Source organism: Amphibalanus amphitrite, unplaced genomic scaffold, assembly GCF_019059575.1.
Source record: "Amphibalanus amphitrite isolate SeventyFive unplaced genomic scaffold, NRLGWU_Aamphi_draft 000183F_arrow, whole genome shotgun sequence".
NCBI classification, from domain to species: domain Eukaryota; kingdom Metazoa; phylum Arthropoda; class Thecostraca; order Balanomorpha; family Balanidae; genus Amphibalanus; species Amphibalanus amphitrite.
The window spans coordinates 593,690-610,850 of record NW_024881678.1 but is presented as its reverse complement, the minus strand read 5'-3'; the positions used below and the strand labels follow the sequence as shown (position 1 = coordinate 610,850).

General features: G+C 50.2%; 1 protein-coding gene across 4 annotated transcripts in view; it reads left to right on the top strand.

The window, feature by feature from the left end:
- The window catches only part of LOC122384190 (ligand of Numb protein X 2-like), a 48,512-nt gene that overhangs the window by 23,079 nt on the left and 8,272 nt on the right, over positions 1 to 17,161 (top strand). For 3 of the 4 annotated variants that reach the window (XM_043371284.1, XM_043371283.1, XM_043371282.1), the window contains exons 6-7: positions 16,547 to 16,653; positions 16,988 to 17,110. In XM_043371284.1, coding sequence (XP_043227219.1) covers positions 16,547 to 16,653; positions 16,988 to 17,110 — 230 coding nt within the window. Of the gene's footprint in view, positions 1 to 1,307; positions 1,669 to 16,546; positions 16,654 to 16,987; positions 17,111 to 17,161 lie in introns of those variants that run through there. The other variant, XM_043371285.1, reaches the window with a different exon arrangement.

Sequence of the window (17,161 nt, the reverse complement as noted above, 5' to 3'; positions counted from 1 at the left end):
AACACCGAATATTTTGTGTCTCACATATTTGGTTAGCTTTACCTCATCGCAAGGCTATGGTGAAAACCATATGTGTCTGAACTCCGAATTGTGGTTAGTGTTGATTCATTACGTAGGTACCGATCCGATGACTCGCAAATTAATGCGATTTCTTGCATTTTGATGTGCATTCATTTTGCGCTGATTATGGCGTTACGTATGTTTTTAGTTTTGGTATCAATAGTAATCCGCTGGCACTTTGTTGGACAATTAATGAGTTTTGTCAGCCTGGACTCATCGGTCCAGTTCTTTGCCTTATCTTTTTCCTGCTCGTTAACCTAGTATCATGTATATCTTTGAATGCAGTGATTTGTCACATCGCCATGTCCATCACTCTCGACGACGAAGGGCGTGATACACTTTTTGTCACCGATACTTTCGTACACCTTACTTCCGAATGTGTGTGACATGCTTGGGGCGAAAAAAGTGAAAAGAGTAAACGCTCAATTTCTTATTATCTAGTCCCAGGAGCTCAGTGAAAATGTATCCCTCTGGCGGTGAGAGTCTCGGGTTAGAGTCGGTTCGGCGCCCGATATCTAGCCCTATATCGGGGTTCGCCTGAGGGCAGTCGTAGTGAGATGAAACCAAGCCTGGCGAACCTTGTCCTTTGTGGACACGCTAAACGTTTCACCCAAAATGATGTCCTGTGCCCGGAATTCCCCGATCGAACGATAGAAGTCTAGACTTGCGTAACGACCTGTGTGTGGCGTTGGTTCTATTCTAGCCTGTAAAGTGAGCCCATGTAAAACACTGGGCTTTGTTTTACTTAAACTGGACTTTGACTTAAACTGGAAAGGTCCGTAGGGGCTTCGATCAGGACCTTGCCGCTCATTTTGAATTTTATCCACCTAACTTTTCGCCATTTGATTTGAATTCCTTTAGCCGGCTGGCTGAACCGACCTTTTGTCACAATTTGCCAACTCCGTGCGGGGACCGCCTTTCAACTCTAATTATTGTTGATAGTCGCCCGCAGCATTGCATTATTCCGCATCACCTCCCGCCCATTGCAATCAAATGTGAGCCGGGAGCTGAGCTGCGCCCACTAAGGTCAGTCCCTTGTAAAATGCCGGAGGGGGACGGGCCGGCCTACATGCACCGGCCCTGTGCGGCCAGCGTCGGCAATTTCCGGACGGTGTCCAGCGGCCGTCGGACGCTGTTTACCTATCGATTCGCGGCCGGCGGCGGCCGGCGCACCGCCATGCCAGCACTTCACCGTGAGGTTGCAGTCGCACGGACCCGCCGCCGCTGCCCGGTGCCGCGATCGAAGTGCGTCGCTGTCGAGCGGGCGGGCGCCGCTGCCGGCAGCCGCTGCTCGTCGTGACGAGCCGCCGCGCTGTCGCGGCGCCGCCGTGGGGCCGGTAGGTGGCGGGCGGCGCGTCGGCACCAGCCCGGCCCGCCGCACCGGGCGATTTTCAGTGAGCGCCCGCCGGCCGACGGGTGGGGAGCGTCTCAGTCGCTCAGACGGGGTGGACCGGTGAAGTGTCGGAGCGGCGCGCCCCCGCGGCACACGGACAGGCACCATGACGTGCCAGCTCACCTGGCCGCAGACAATCCCGTGGAACGAGACGCGCATCACGTGGCAGCCGCTCTGGGTGCCGCCCAAGACCACCGTGAACGTCATCAGCGACGGTCAGTGACCGGGGGACGGGGAGCGGCTACCGCAGGGCCTGGAGGGGGTAGGTAGCGGCTGAGCACGGGCCGAGGACGGGGGTACCGCCGCCTTCTTCGGAGGCCTGGGATGGGGTAGTGGCTGACCCGGGGACAGGGGTAACGGCTGGCTGCGGGGCCTGGTCGGGGACGGAGGCATCGGCTGACCGGGGGACGGGGGTAGCGCCCCGCTTCAGGGGGACTGGGACGGGGATAGCGGCTGACCGGGGAGACGGGGGACAGGGGAGTGGCTGACCGCGGGGTGTTGGACGGGGGAGAGATTGACCGCAGGGCTGGGACGAAGGGATACCGGTAGCGGAGTGACTGACCGCGGAGTCTGGACGGGGGAGCGGCCGGCCGCCAACCCCCTGCAGAGGGTACCGGACTGCTTCCGGGCTCGCAGACGGGGGCACCGACCGCATGGCGAGACCGGTCAGACGAGCTGCCACTCTGTCTCACGGTGTCCTCACGACAGGTCGGTGGGGGCCCCCTGTCCTCTGGTTTTCCCGGGATCGGCCCTCATGTCACTGGGAATGGTCAGTAGGACAATCGGAGTCCTCGGCACCGGTCGCGCTGTGTCCTCTGGTGTCCTCAGGATGGGCTCGATGGCTGGCTGTCTCCATCGTGACCTCACGACCGGTTAGCAGGACTGGCCTTGTCTCCTGTTGTTCTGATCAGAGAATAGCCGGCCGTTCGGGGCTATCCAGCGGTTGTCGGGGTCGCCGGGGCTGCCTTTGTGTCCCCTGGGCGGTTACTGCTGCACCACCCTAACCCTATCGGGCCGCGTGCAGGCGTCCACCGGGCCGGGCAGGGCGCCCGCCCCGCTCGAGCATTGAGTGCCGCCTGCCTGCTGAATTAATGCCCGGCCGCTCTGGATGTATAATGCAGCCGCTCCGCCCCTGCAGAACGGCTTAGTATTTATAGGAACCGAGTCAGTGTTGCGGATTAACGGCCGACATCACAGCACATCAAAGAAATCGCGAAAATATCTACTGATGTGCATATCCCTGTTTCATGGGAATGCAATCAGTGTTTTGTTACTGTCGTGATTTATCTTCATCCGTTGGTCGTAGTCTTATATGAGACAACCTTTTGTTCGTCATTGGCACGTCATGCGTAAGAAGGTTTGCATGGCGCGTACGTTCCGATACATGATAAAAGTATCAGATCCAGTGTATTGAACTTATTTTCAGAGCTGGGCGCGTTCCTCGATTTTCGGTAGTGCGTTAGCGTTCCTGCGTTCCTCCGGCCGCGGTTAGTGCGTTCCTGGAATAGCGTTCCTCAATTTTTTTTCGCTCGGTGCGTTAGCGTTCCTGCGTTCCTGCGTTCCTCCCTCAAAAATACCGCCGAACCACGCGGCGCGGGCCCAACCAAACACGGGGCGAATCGATCACAGAATACCCAGAATGGCGACGTGGGGCCGAAAAGCAGCTCGACATCTCATTTCCGAATCGAATATCTGAAATACGTTTTACCAATATCATCCGTAGGGTTTTCAACAAAAATACGACCTGCTTAAAAACAATAGTTAAGTTAAAAGATGTATTTTAGTAAAAGTTATCATATTTACTTTACACATTTAATGCCTGAAACTGAATCGAATAGTAAACATCACCTCTAAAAATCTTTACACATTTAATGCCTGAAACCGAATCGAATAGTAAACATCAGCACTAAATCTAAGCAAGCCTTCCTCGATTCGACCGACAAGTGGCGCCTCTACCGGCAAACACACGTACTCGAGATTCAAACATTTGACACAGAGGTCATTGGCAGCAATATAATTTTTCGGGTGGTTCCGCAAGAACGCAGGAACGCTTCAAAATTTCGGGTGGTGCGTTCCTCTTACTTGCGTTCCTTTGAAAAACTTTGCGTTCCTGCGTTCTTGCGTTCCTAAAAAGGGCGGTGCGTACGTACGGAAGAACGCAGGAACGCACTAAAGGAACGCACTTGCCCAGCTCTGCTTATTTTACATGTCCTTGTTTGTACTTAAAGTCGTCAATAATTCAGTTGAATAATTTAAGAAGTGAGCTGATTTCTTAACAAAATTGTATTAATGTTACAGGGAGTATGCGATTTCAGTTAGTTTGCAACGACCCTAGGGTGGTTGTAACCTCCCTGAACGATCAGTTTGTTTGCAACGACCCTAGGGACGTTACAAAATAACTGCTCGTTCCGGGACGTTGTAACGAAACTAGGGTCGTTGCAACCTCCCTAGTTAGTATGCAACGAACCTAGGGTTGTTACAAAATAACTAGGGAGTTTAAGAATTCATCGAATCTTGTTTCACAGGAGGGCCGTCAACAATCTTGTCCAATGAAAATCTTGTTCAGTCTAGTTCAGTTTAAAATAAAAGGAGAACAAAACTTGAACATTCAGCTCAGGAGTACCTATATGTGGTGCCCGGGACAAAGCACGTAACTGTGATAATTTTGGCTGCATTATATCGCCAGCATATGCTTACATGTAGAAAATATAGTTACTGGGGTAGGTGTGATGGATATCCGTCGGAATCCGTGTGCGGGTTATCCCTCACACTTTTAGGGGTGCGGGTCCGATAAAACCCCTCGTTTTTTCGCGATTATCTCGCGCTAAAAGCGGCCGATCGTGACGAAACTTTGAGTGTCCTCGAACTTATCTACGTTACTGGTTACACATTCTCTATACAGTTCATGATCCTGAAACCAATGATCTTTGACCTTTGATCTGATTTCTGAGACCATGACAGACCGAAATTATTTGCCGTTTATGTTAGCGCACATAAAATTGCGTTTCCAGACTTCTATTGTGATTACATATAAACGTGCCAACATGTGAACTGATGGTTGTCCCATGCATCATGATAGGTTTTAAGTTGACTTGTCAGTTGTCGGCCAGGTCAAGGTCATTGACGTTTGGTGACTTCGGGTGACTGTTTCAATTTTTACGATTTTAAGGGATTTTTTAAAGCTTATTTCGAATCCAGCATTCGCTGAGACATTTGAGAAGTAGGTACGTATAGTTGTGTTGCCAATGCAACTTGCTACGAAGCTGTCGCTGGTGGTTTAGGTACACCTGCTATAAACAGGTGGTGCGGGTGGGACCCCTACTACTTGATCCCAACTTACCCTACTCAGCCTAGCTTAATCCTCGCCCCCCCCCCCCCACGTTTTTTTCGCGATAGTTTAGAACACGCCAGCAACAGAGAGCTGAAACTAGGATACCTGACCTTTGATTAAAGCCGGATCTTGTGACACCAACCAGATTTTCAGGTCAGGTTAGGTTACTGACCTATGACGTCATAAGTGGCCGGTCCTCAGATGCCGCAACTTCGCAACGCCCTCAGTCCCAGAGAAGCTTTTACAGGGGGATGAAACTTACAGTACGTGCATCTTCTACACCTTTTTTCGATCCGAATCGGCATCCGTTCATTCAAATACGGCAGCGGGCACCTTATCTCGACAGGCACTCTAACAACTCGACACTGGAGCACGCATTTCGACACTTTTCGCTGATTTAGAATAGCATCTGTTGATATTCGACCAGGGTCATTGAACAACGGCAGGGGCATTTAATATCGACAAAGGGCATTCTGTTTTGTCATATTGCATTTTACGTCGGCAGCTTGCAGCCTAGCTAGACAATGGTCAATTTATTTCATCAGTGAATTAAGCAACTCTTATCTTTTCGGAAAGGCATTTTAAGAATACTATGCGTTAAAATGTTTCCGGTACTGTAAAGAGACACTCAATATGGGCGCTTGGTTGCTAAGAAACCACACCTTTTGTCAATCCGAATCGGCAACCGTTCATTGGAATACGGCAACGGGCACCTAATTTCGTCAGTCGCTCTGGAACCTAACACCGGTTCGTCCCTGACATCACCCGCCTCCGGCACGCAAGCTGACCTCATGCAAGGTCATCATCCTTGTGCCATTCTGTGACAATGCGGAAGCACTGGCGAATCCAAAGGGCGACGGGGGTCATTCGGGGCCACGCTCCTGGCAAATACAAAGGCTGACTGGGGTCATTCGGGGCCTTGCTCCTCTCAACGCATCTAAAGTTGATAATGTTTTAGCGGTATTTCTTGGATGAAAAACAAAAATATTATTTTTCATTTGTGTCGATCTGTCGACACATTGTGAGTGGCGCTGACCGCCAGCGCGGGTGGTTCAGGTCTGTCGAGTTGGGAATGGGCGTGTCACCCTTGAGGCAACAATGTTTGCAGGACGGTGGTTTGGTCAGTCATGGTCAACTGTATTTCTGGACAAAAAACTGCCCTCTGGAATGGTGGAAACCCTACGGGCTGACCCATCGATCGCTTTGGCTGCATAATATCCGTAGCGGGACAGTTTTATACCGGCGTCTTGTCAGCCGCCGCAGCTCACCGCTCACTGGTAGACTCACCCAAATGCTTCCTCCGCATTATCCTCTCATCTGACGACTCTGACATGGCTTGCTAGCCTACTTTCCCTCCATTCACAGAAAAAAAAACGTTTAGACCTTAAAACACGGCATTGGCGTATTTTGTGTTCCATTTATCCAAGGGAAGTTTAAGAAAAGGAAAAATGCTATAAAGTCTAGTGGTAAGCATTGAAAACGCATCAACGTAAAAAATATGGTTTGAAATTTGTTCGATTTAACTTGTTACACCGCCAACGAAACTGCATGACCATTGCCATTGTAAAATGAAATTTGCCTTTTTCCAATGCCTGATGTCACAGCCCTATGCCGTGTGCCGAAATCCATTGGCCAGTGTCGAAACCACGCTCAGTGTCGAAATTAAATGCCCCATGTCACGCCTCTGCACTATGCCGAGTTTGGAGCGTGGTTTGTCGAAAGCGCACTCCAGCTGACGTTCTTAATGCAGATCTGCCGAAACTAACTGACCGGATGCCGATTCGGATTGAAAAAAGGTGTAGAAGTCTCACAACTTGTAAGTACATCTAGGATTTTTCCTAAAGATCACAAGAGGTCAGGTCGGTCACGTGACCTCACCACTATAAGTCAATTGAGAAAAATGAAAACTGCTATTCTGGCGCCGGGATGGAACGATCTCAAACTATCTTAAGTACACGGATCGTGATTTCATGCACTCCTTGCAAGGTTAGATGCTTCAATTTTGCATTGTTGACGTTGCGTGACGTCATTTATGACGTCACTAGGGTCATACGAGCTTTTCGTCAATAACTCCCGAAACTGAGATAGCGAGTCGGTCAAGCCACCAATGGACTGAGGAAGACGTGCCGAATCGAATAATATGCAACATGACCTCCTTTGACCAATGTCGCGACCTAGGGGTCTCTGACCTGACCTTGACCCGAGGTCAACACCTCAAGTTGACCTCACCCGAACAAGAAGTATACCATTCGACGCGCCTGAGCAAGGCGAGCACGTTGATGCTAAAATCGCGCTCTGCGACTGTTTTTTTTTAAAGAAGTTATTAATAAAAAACCGAATCCGTGTCTTGGGTCACAATTGACCTGACCTCAGAGGTAAACGGTTGACCTGAGACCTTAAAATCGGGTACTAGTTGCTGTGTCTCCTAACGGCACACATGCTCGTTTTTTCCGCGACGCTCTAACTCCATCAGGGGCGAAAACCGACGAGGGGGTCGTACCAACCCTCCTCACGGCCGGCGCGTATGTAGAAAACCAACAGGTCCTGCGGGGTTAACTCTCGCCCTTATTTGTGTTTTGCTAGCCGCAAACGCACAGGGCGGGGCTAAGTTATTGGTTGACCTTCCAGGTCAGGTCAGTGACTTAAAAGTCGGGAAAATCGGGACCTGTGAAAACTTTGGAGAGTTAGGTTGTTACGAGTTTTTTTTTCGGGGCGCTGATCACGAATTTCATGTTAGCTTTGATCACCGACGATGTCTTGATGTTTTTAGGCCAGGTCGGGTCAGGTCAACCAGAAGGCGTCTTGCTAGCTGTCCATAGTAGATGTCAACCACCACTGACAGCCTCGTGACGTGGTACGAAGGCGCCAAGATTACTTCGTAAATGTTCAAATGGGTGCTAAATTCGAAATCAGCTCCAAAAACTAGCCTTAAAGTATCTGAACCCAGAAGAAGTGAAGTAAGGTCATCAAAGGTCAATGACCCTGACCTGACCTTCACGTGACCTTGACACCCACCATAATGCATGGGAACACCATCATTTCACATGTTTGAACGTTTACAATCACAGAAAGACTGGAAACGAGCGGATAATAGCCGTTTTTACGAAGGGCTTCATCTAATTTGAACAAATCTGCACAAAATGTATACTTGATGGCCGTCGTGAAATACTCCTGAGCTGAATGTTCAAATTTTGTTCTCCTTTTCTTTTTAAATCAACTAGATTGAACAAGATTTTCATTGGACAAGATTGTTGACGGCCCTCCTGTGAAACCAGACTCGATGAATTCTTAAACTCCCTAGTTATTTTGTAACAACCCTAGGTTCGTTGCATACTAACTAGGGAGGTTGCAACGACCCTAGTTTCGTTACAACGTCCCGGAACGAGCAGTTATTTTGTAACGTCCCTAGGGTCGTTGCAAACAAACTGATCGTTCAGTGAGGTTACAACCACCCTAGGGTCGTTGCAAACTAACTGAAATCGCATACTCCCTGTAACATTAATATACATTTAACTGTAATCTTTTAGCATGCTACAATGCTGTTTTCTTGGCTTTTAGTCTGATGCTCACAAGTTTTTATTTGAAATTTTTAGGTTTTATTCAGAAATCATGTTTGTATAATTTTTGGGGCACATTGGGCATTTCTATGTAGAGTAATAGGTACCTAATACGGCTGTGTACGGATGTTTGCAGTTGTTTTTGTCCATAGTGGCGACCGGACGGTGTCCGGAATGACCCTCTCCATCAGTTCCCTGGACCTACTTGGGCTAACTTGGCTCGCTGGTTTCCCTGTGTTATCAAGGGAGTAGCACAAGTAGGTAGTCGATAAAGTCTTTTTCTGTTTCATTTCGAGTTTTTCTGGGGAGTATGATCATTAGGGGTACCCATTTTTGGGTCAATTTTCCAAATTTTAGGTGGGGTTGGATTTTCCCATTATTTGGTCTATTCTGATTCCATCTGTGCCAAAAATAGCGAAATCAAACGATTTCTAGGGGTCGCGAATTCAAAATGATAATGCCAATTTTAGCGAAAAATTGACCAAAATAATGTTATTTTATTTTGGAACAAGGTTGCCATGCGAACAGGTTGGAGTCAATTTTCCCATTATTTGGTCTATTCTGATTCCATCTGTGCCAAATATAACGAAACCAAACGATTTCTAGGGGTCACGAATTCAAAATGAAAATGTTAATTTTAGCGGAAAATCGACCAAATTAGCAATATTTTATGTTGGAACAAGGTTACCATGTCAACAGTTTGGGGTTGATGTTATTGCATTTTTTTGCTCCGTTCTGGATCTAGCAGTGACAGAAATAACGATATCAGACTACTTTTAGGGGTTGCGAGCTTGCATTGGAAGTTTTAATTTTACTTGGAAAAATGACTTCATTTTAACGACTATAAATATGCAAAGCCAATGTGTTGCAGTGGTATTGATGACTGTTGGACACCGTTCAACACTACTTCAGTTGTATATTTGACGTGCAGCGGTAAAAGAGCACCAAATATATCTACAGACATAAAAACAGCACTAAGCTATGCTGGTATGCATGACCTTTTCCAATTCGCTAGCCGACCTCCCCGAGTCCCGGAGTTGCAGAGACGGCAGAGGGAGGGGCGCAAGCTTTACACCACCGCGCCTTTGGGTGACCGCTGTGCTTGAGTGTAGCTTTGCCCCTCCCCCACAAACACCCACAACCACACACAGAATGCGATTGTGCATATGGAAAGACAGCTGGCAGAGAACATCACAGGAGGAGAGGAACAATGAACTTCATCCTCACCCCATTATGAAAGCAATATGTTTGCAATCTTGCTGATGACGGACAGCACTGGCCTGGCCGAACGCGTGCACGACTGCTCGTGGCTCCAGTTCTGGGCATGTGCCACTACAAGCAGCTGTAGTAGTGCCTGGTGATGGCCGCTGCCAGCAGCATCCTTGCAAGAAATAGTAACGGATCTTACGCTGCACTCACAAGTCACAGGCCCAGTCCAAACCCTCAGATGGTGCTGAACTGAAGTCGAATGGCATTGCCTAAAGCTGAGAATCAGGAAGGTGCCAAGTCTAAACGACTCAGCCAACTCCGAGGCAGAACCGTTTACTGACTCTTGGCATTGCCTGGGGGCCGACACAGTGGGTGGGCCACGGACCTTATGGTGGCGGACCTGATTCTCCTCCTCTTCAGCCTTTGCACGCACACTCCTCTATATGATGCGTCCTGGTGCCACCATACGGCCCATTCAGGATGAAAATCTTCTGCTACATTATAGGTTCTTCAGATTCAGACGCTAATTACCTGAGATCACAAGTGATCTGTGCCAGAAGCTGTGAAAGTTCTTCGTCACATGCCTATCAGCCGTGCACGTATCAGTGCATGGCTAGTCCCCCGTGTCGAATAATTAATATGAACTCGTAAATGATCGGATTGTATCGGAAACTCTTACATGAACGGTGTGTATCTGTCCCCACTGAAGAAATGAAATGGTACATGGTTGGTGGGCATGGATAGAATCGACTCTTTGGAGTTTCTGTTTTTGGATCAGAAGTTGAATTTTTGGTATAGAACACCCATACCTAGGTATTTATCCTACCCTGTCTAAAGGTGTATTACATCGTAGCCGTGAGCGAACGCGACGGCGTTTCTTGTGGAAGTATACGGTCGAAATGGTTTGATCGTTTTTGAATTACATGGTTTGAAATACATTCGGAGCCATGATCTGCCAGATGAATCCTGAGCTAATTTGCACAAACTTGAATTGTATAATGGACACAAAGAGCCTGTCATGAACTGAGATATGGCAACTGAAACTTCACATTTTAGTTTGACCTCAAAGGTCATCAAAGGTCACTAATGCAACACAAAAAGAAAATATCAAAAATGATTGCACGCTGACCAGAATGATACCAGCAACAGGAGCAAAACATCCCGGCGCTTTTCACCAAATGTTACAATATCGACATTGTAATGATCGCTAGTAAAGCATTGAACCGTAACCACGTGATGGAGCACATCAATCTGGATGAAAAGGGAGCGTTCAATGACCCCTCTACCCGACTCTCGAAACAAAAAGTTTGCCTTCGTTGCGATTTACTATCAGCGTAAAATAAGCATATTTCTAGGTAAATACGCAAATTTCAATCCCAATTCGCGACCCCTAAACCACCTTTGATTTCAATATTTTTGGCACCATTGGAATCAGGAGCCGCGAAATAATGGGAAAAACCACCCCCACCCACAAATTTCCAAAATCGGGAAAAATGGGTACCCCTAATGATCATCATATCATATGTCAATCTTCATGTCGTAAAATAAACCGTCCAGTTTTTCCAAGAGATGTTTTGTAACCTAGGGGTGCTACTGATGAGGTGACGAAGCCATTCAGCAGTGTTTTTGCACTGGAGTGTGTTAGGCAACAGAAATAATGGCGTCAGGCTGATGGTGTCAAATGTCAATGTCGGCGTCATTTGCCCCACCTGATGAATCCTGCTAATCATTTATATCTCAGCAGGAAGTTATGGCCCAGCTCGGCACTACATTAAATGTAATAGTCACCATCATGGGGCTAATCCCTATACATTTCCCTAGGGAGACATTTCTCGGCGGTGTGCGTTACTGCTTTCAGCTCCCTTGTCCCTTACCCACTTTGCGCCACATACGGCTAGCCTGTGTGTTTGCTAATTCTCGGGAGCTCTGAATTGGCTCCTGGCTCAAAACAACTCAACAACCTCATTTGTCGAGTTAATTTATCAATGCAGTGGCGGCGGGTTTGTCAAATAGCCGAGTTGAATTTAGCTTGTTGACTCTGCTTTCTTGTCGGTGAAGGAGGTGGCTTGTCGAATGGGATCTGGTTTATTGAGTTGGGCGCTGCGCTGAGCCATTGTGGCTTTACCGACAGGCCGCCGCTGCATGCAAATGGTGCCGAGCGCAGGTCGATCTCCGCCGGGTGCCGACGGAACGACTAGCGAATGGCTGTCCGTGGATGGATGTGGTCACTGGAAGGGATAGATGTCACTTTGGTGGATAGATGTGGCCGGTAAGGGACTGGTTACTTAGTCTGGACAGGACTGGTCAGAGGACTGTGACCACTTGGTCGGCTGAGGGCTGCGGTCCCCTGAACGGCAGAGTGTCAGAGGATCGCTGGCATTCGGTCAGTAGATGACTATAATATCCTCGTTAACAGTTGGTCAGTTGTTAAGACGGTTGTAGTCGTTTAGTCTCAGGTGTTAACTGTGTGAATTTCGGGTGAACTTGGCGGCTTTACGACTACGTGCTTTCAGCCTTTTGTTGCCATTTGAACATGGGCGAAGGTTCAGGTATCTACTTTTGAAAAACAGCATTGGCTGAAAGACGAGTGACCCATTCACATTGGCTTATGATCCCGTTTCCGCACGTTTTTGCTACTCGGTACAGTGCAGGCATACGGAAATTTGTCCTCAAGCCGGCACCGAGCTTGAATAGTCACAACGAACACAAAGAAATCCAAAAACTCGAAACAGGTGGTTTGTGTGCCGCTATCGAGCCGCAGCAGCACTTTTCACGGTCGCCCGGGCACGGAGCGGCCCGCACGCCAGCCGCTCCAGCCCGCTAATGATTCTCAGGACGAGGGTTCGGACACGCAACCATCGCAGCGCGCGCGTCCCGGGCCAACGCCGAGCGAGCGGGCCACTCACGGCCAGCTTGGACCCGCCCGAGCGACGGCCAGAGGGAGCTGGAAAACCGACTAGAAAGCTTTGTCAAGGGCCCTCGTCCCTACGTGGCTTGAAAAAAAAAAACGGCACGGATCCTTTGATGGGACTGCAGGGTTTTCTCAAGCCTGGATTCCTCTTGCCCTGCCTAGGGCAACTTTATGGAGGTATAAGAGGAGCATTTTTGACATTGGTTTTCTAGTTTAGGTTGTTTTCCTACCGGATTGTTCTGAGGGAGCACCTGATGCTGACGTAAGGCCCGCGGGCTTTAATTTTGCATCTCTGCTTTCAAGCCTGTGGCCAATTCACATAGTCAATTCAGGTATATGGTCGCCGAGCTTTAAAATTGTATGAATCCTATCTCCCTTATCCATGGCTATACGAGACTATGGTAAATCTGAAACCGTTGATGATGTCAAGGCATTTCAGCAATGTGCATAGCCAAGGCCACTACCACCGATTTCAGCCATCATCTGACCTGACATGACTGTAAGGCAGGGCGTGCTGCCAGCGGCACAGCCTTGCACGATCTGCATCCTCTGCTGGTATAAATAGTGGAGCCGAGCCATGTGCGCAGGGCAGCGAACCGCTCTGAGCTACGGCCCGTATATGAGGCACTTCTGGTTGATGCCCCGGGGCAATGCGCCTCCGCGCCGGGCGGTTGCGCTATGCAGCCAGCTAAATCGCCTTTTGCCCTGTGGTTATGTCCAATTAAGCTGTCGCGATCAAGAAGTATTTATTTGCCCTCTGTTGGCCCAACAGACAGACCCTTGCGGATTTTATTACCGTTTAAGTAAGGCCCTGGTCCGGAAAATTGCAGTGAGCAAAATTGATAGATGACCGGTCGTGATGACGATGACGTCACCATCAGGGCCGCGCCGGCGGGCTCGTTTGTTGACTGGTAGCGCCCGCGCCCGGGCCGCTCGTCCAGCGCAGCTTTTTGTATTACACGAGGGAGCTGGGAAACAAACGCTGAACAGCCTCAACGCCAGGTGTAGGTTCGTGGAATTGAAACAAGAATCTACCAATTTGGCGGTGCCTGTGAGTTCAAACAAGTACCCTAATTTTCGGGCAGTTGGTAAACATTTGTGCAGTTAGATTGAAGAAATGCTTGTTCCACTTTGTAAATCAAAAAGAAAATGGTTGACATTATGTTTGCCGTTTCTGACAACTGCCTTAGCTACCCTCTCGGTTTCGTTTTCATAAACAGACCACCTTTTCTCGCTGTTACAGCAGCCAATATCTCAAGGAAGCAATATGGGTGGGTCGATGGAGTTCCGCTTTGGTATGCATCTCAGAGCCAATAACACCCATGTTTACACAAATCGGTAGAGGCTTGAGTGCGCACGGCCCGCGTATGTCCACTTACGGGCCTCACGAGTTAGCACCATCGGTTATACGAGTGCACGTGCAGGGCTGCAGAGACGTGTCCGTGAGTTGTTGAAGACGCGTGTCTAGTAAGTTCCCACTCGCAGACCGAATTTGGACAAAATCGGCTGACCGGTTCCCAACAAAAGAACTTGAGGCTCGCACGTGCAACATGAGGAGGCTCATAAGCTCTAAATTTCTAACAATGTAGCTTCCAGAGTGATTTGTTGGGCGGGGGTCTATATGCGGTCATTCCTTCGTCGGTAATACCCCACAAACTCAGATGGGCGTGGGAATCGCTAGCTGTTCTTCAGATAAATGGACAATAAGAGTCTCAATAAAAAGGGCTGGTGATATCACACGACCTTATATGTATGCATTAAAGGTGATCGTTGACCAATGCACTTGGCTACTCATTATTTACATAACAGTAGTTGACAGTTGACACCCATATCCGCCGCACTTACTTTTTGCCCAACCTTTCGAAATACGGGTCTGGAGATATTCCGACCCGACTCGTATTGGTAGTTGTTTCTAAAACGCGTTTGTCTTCCCCTGTCACTGTTTCTAAAGCCCACTCGTAACCTCACAGATGTAGGTTTATTCGTGTTTGCCGTGTGCCTTTCTGTGTATACCCGACTGGTATCGACCCACAGCGACCCAAAGGTCGCCCCGGCGCAGTGCTCGTCCCCGGGTGCTCTCACAGGTGCCGTAAACACCGTTAGCTGACGTCCCCGACCGGGCTGCCACGGCGCCCCCGCTCTCCGCCGGTAATTGGACTGGATGTGTTTGCGTTTCACTCACCTGCCGGCTGCCGGGCACGACTTCGATCCCATCTCTAACGGTGGCAGCTGCGGTTCGATGTGCTGCAGGCGCCTCCCGTCCATTTGTGTGTACCCTGGAAGGCGCACGTGTTCTGTTCCCGCGGTGATCGTAGGGCCGGGGTCTGTCGCTGACGGAGAGCTGGCTGCCTCTGCGGCCTCCATTATCGCTTTGTGGGCGGCCGGCGGCGATCGCCGTCGGCGCCTTTGTAGTCGCTCCCGGGGGACCGGTGTGCCGGCCGGGGCGCGCTATTGCCGCCGGCTGGAGCTGACAGTGCCCTGCCGGACCGCCGGGCGCCGCGCCGCGCTGACAGCTCCATTGGGAGCGACCCCAGCGGCACGGCGCGCTCAGACAGACGCGGATGTGGCTGCCGCGCGTGGCGAGCGACGAGCAAACATGGGTGGAACCCGAGCGGAGCCGGAAAACCGGCCGGGAGTGGCCCGGCTGCCGGCCGACGGGATTGGACGAGTTCATCGCGGCCGACCGACGAATTTGCAGCGGTCCTCTGGGAGCGACCGGCGGCGGGCCGCTGCCGCCGCGGATGGCAGGGCCGCTGATGGCCTGCCGGCCGCTTCGACACCGGTCCTATGGGAGGGAGCAGCGGGTCGCCGCCGCCGCCGGATGGAGAGACCTGATAAATGGGACGGGCTGCGTCAGATGGGTGGTGCGCGCTGTGGAACCTGCCGCGCCGCCTTAGTGCTCTAATGGCGGCCGCGCGGCGGGGATCGCTCGGATATAGCCGGGCTGCCGCCGTCACAGCCGAGAGCGGTGGTGCCGCCATACTGCCACTGCCGCGCGCCGGGCGACGATGTGTCTGATGACCTCCGGGACTGGGACACATCTAATGATCGTCGGCACACGCCATGCAACCCAAAAATACGTGCCTAATGATATCTGGGCATTTTACCATGAATTATTAATGAGACGAAGCCCAAAAAAGCGCCAACATGTCTCGATTTGCGCCTATATCAGATTGTTCGCGCTGTCGTGACACTCTGATAGCAACGCTGACTAAAAATACGTGCAAAATGGTATGTTCTCTTTATTAGTTTGGAGCACGAATTTGGACATATGATGACTTCTTCATACCGCAGCACTAATAGTTGCGCTCGAAAACATTGTTTCTTGCCATTTATGTAACAAATTATGCAACAAATGGTTTAGGAAACTTTCCTGCTTGTGAGGTGAGATACTGGTTGACATTTTTGCTGACGATATTAGTCACAAATAAGCATGTCGCATTCATATAGTGTTCTAGAAAACTAAGCTGTTTTTCGCTTAGGCACGAATATGTCGCGTGCGGGACACATTTGAAAGTTTCCTAGCCTTGTCTTGCTCTCTAGAGGTGTATAACTGGCGGGGTCCAGCACTGCACGCCACCTGGTTCGGCCCGTCTCGCAAATCCCGGCAGTGGAAGCCATCGGTAACTCTGGGAACCCGAGCCTTATGGCCGGGCCGAGACTAGCTAATGTACCGGAGACGTGCCGCCCCGCTGTGCTCGGCACAGCAGTATCGACAGAAGCCTCAGACGGAGCGCAATCCCTTTCCGTCGCCAATTTTATTATGAAAGGAATGGCGATGTCGTTTGAAAAATACACGACTGCACAGTTTGCTGATCTGTGAAACTTTCAGCAAAGTTTCGTGCTACGAAGAAGCGTGGCGTATGACAGTTTCCTTTATTAATTTGATCTGACTTTTCAGTGAACGATGATGGGATCTCTTCGCGACGATTTCATGCATAGCTGAGTTGAGTCGTTTCTAATCTACCACCTGCGGGTCTTTGTGCTTTGTGGCAGTGTGTTTCTATTTGTAATCATTTCCCCCCTCCCCCCCCCCCTGTGTGTGATGTTCTGCATTGTCACCGTGCGTTTCTATCTTCCTTTAGGTATCACACGGCTTCCGATCATCGAGGGAGAGATCAGTCACATAGAGATCCCGCGCACTGCCACCAACCTGGGAATGACGATCGTCGGGGGAGCCGACACACCGCTGGTCAGTAACATATGTAATACACAGTGTCTAACAGCCACTTCACAACCACTGGTGTCTCATTGCCAAGCCCGGGCTGTTTTTCTTTGATAGTGTCCCGCCGCCAACCGTCAAGTGGGTGTTCGCCGACTAATGAATCGAATCCGAACCAAGTCATCTGCTCATCTTTCAGCCAAAGGCATCCATGCCCGTTGGTTATTTGCCCCAGGTGGCGCGGAGGTACGGTAGCTGACCGGGTCCTGCCCCCGTTCCAGCGCTGTATGGTAGTGTATCCCCGTGTACCCCGTGCCCCGAGGTGGCCGCGCGGTAGCTAACTGTACTCTGACCCCCGTTCCAGCGCTGTGTGGTGATCCAAGAGGTGTTCAACGACAGCCTGGTGGCGCAGGACGGCCGACTCCAGGCCGGCGATCAGATCGTGGAGGTCAACGGCGTCGACATGACCAACGCCTCACACAAAATGGTACGCGCCGCTGCAGGTGCCGGGGGTGATAACGATCTGATTGGGGACGGT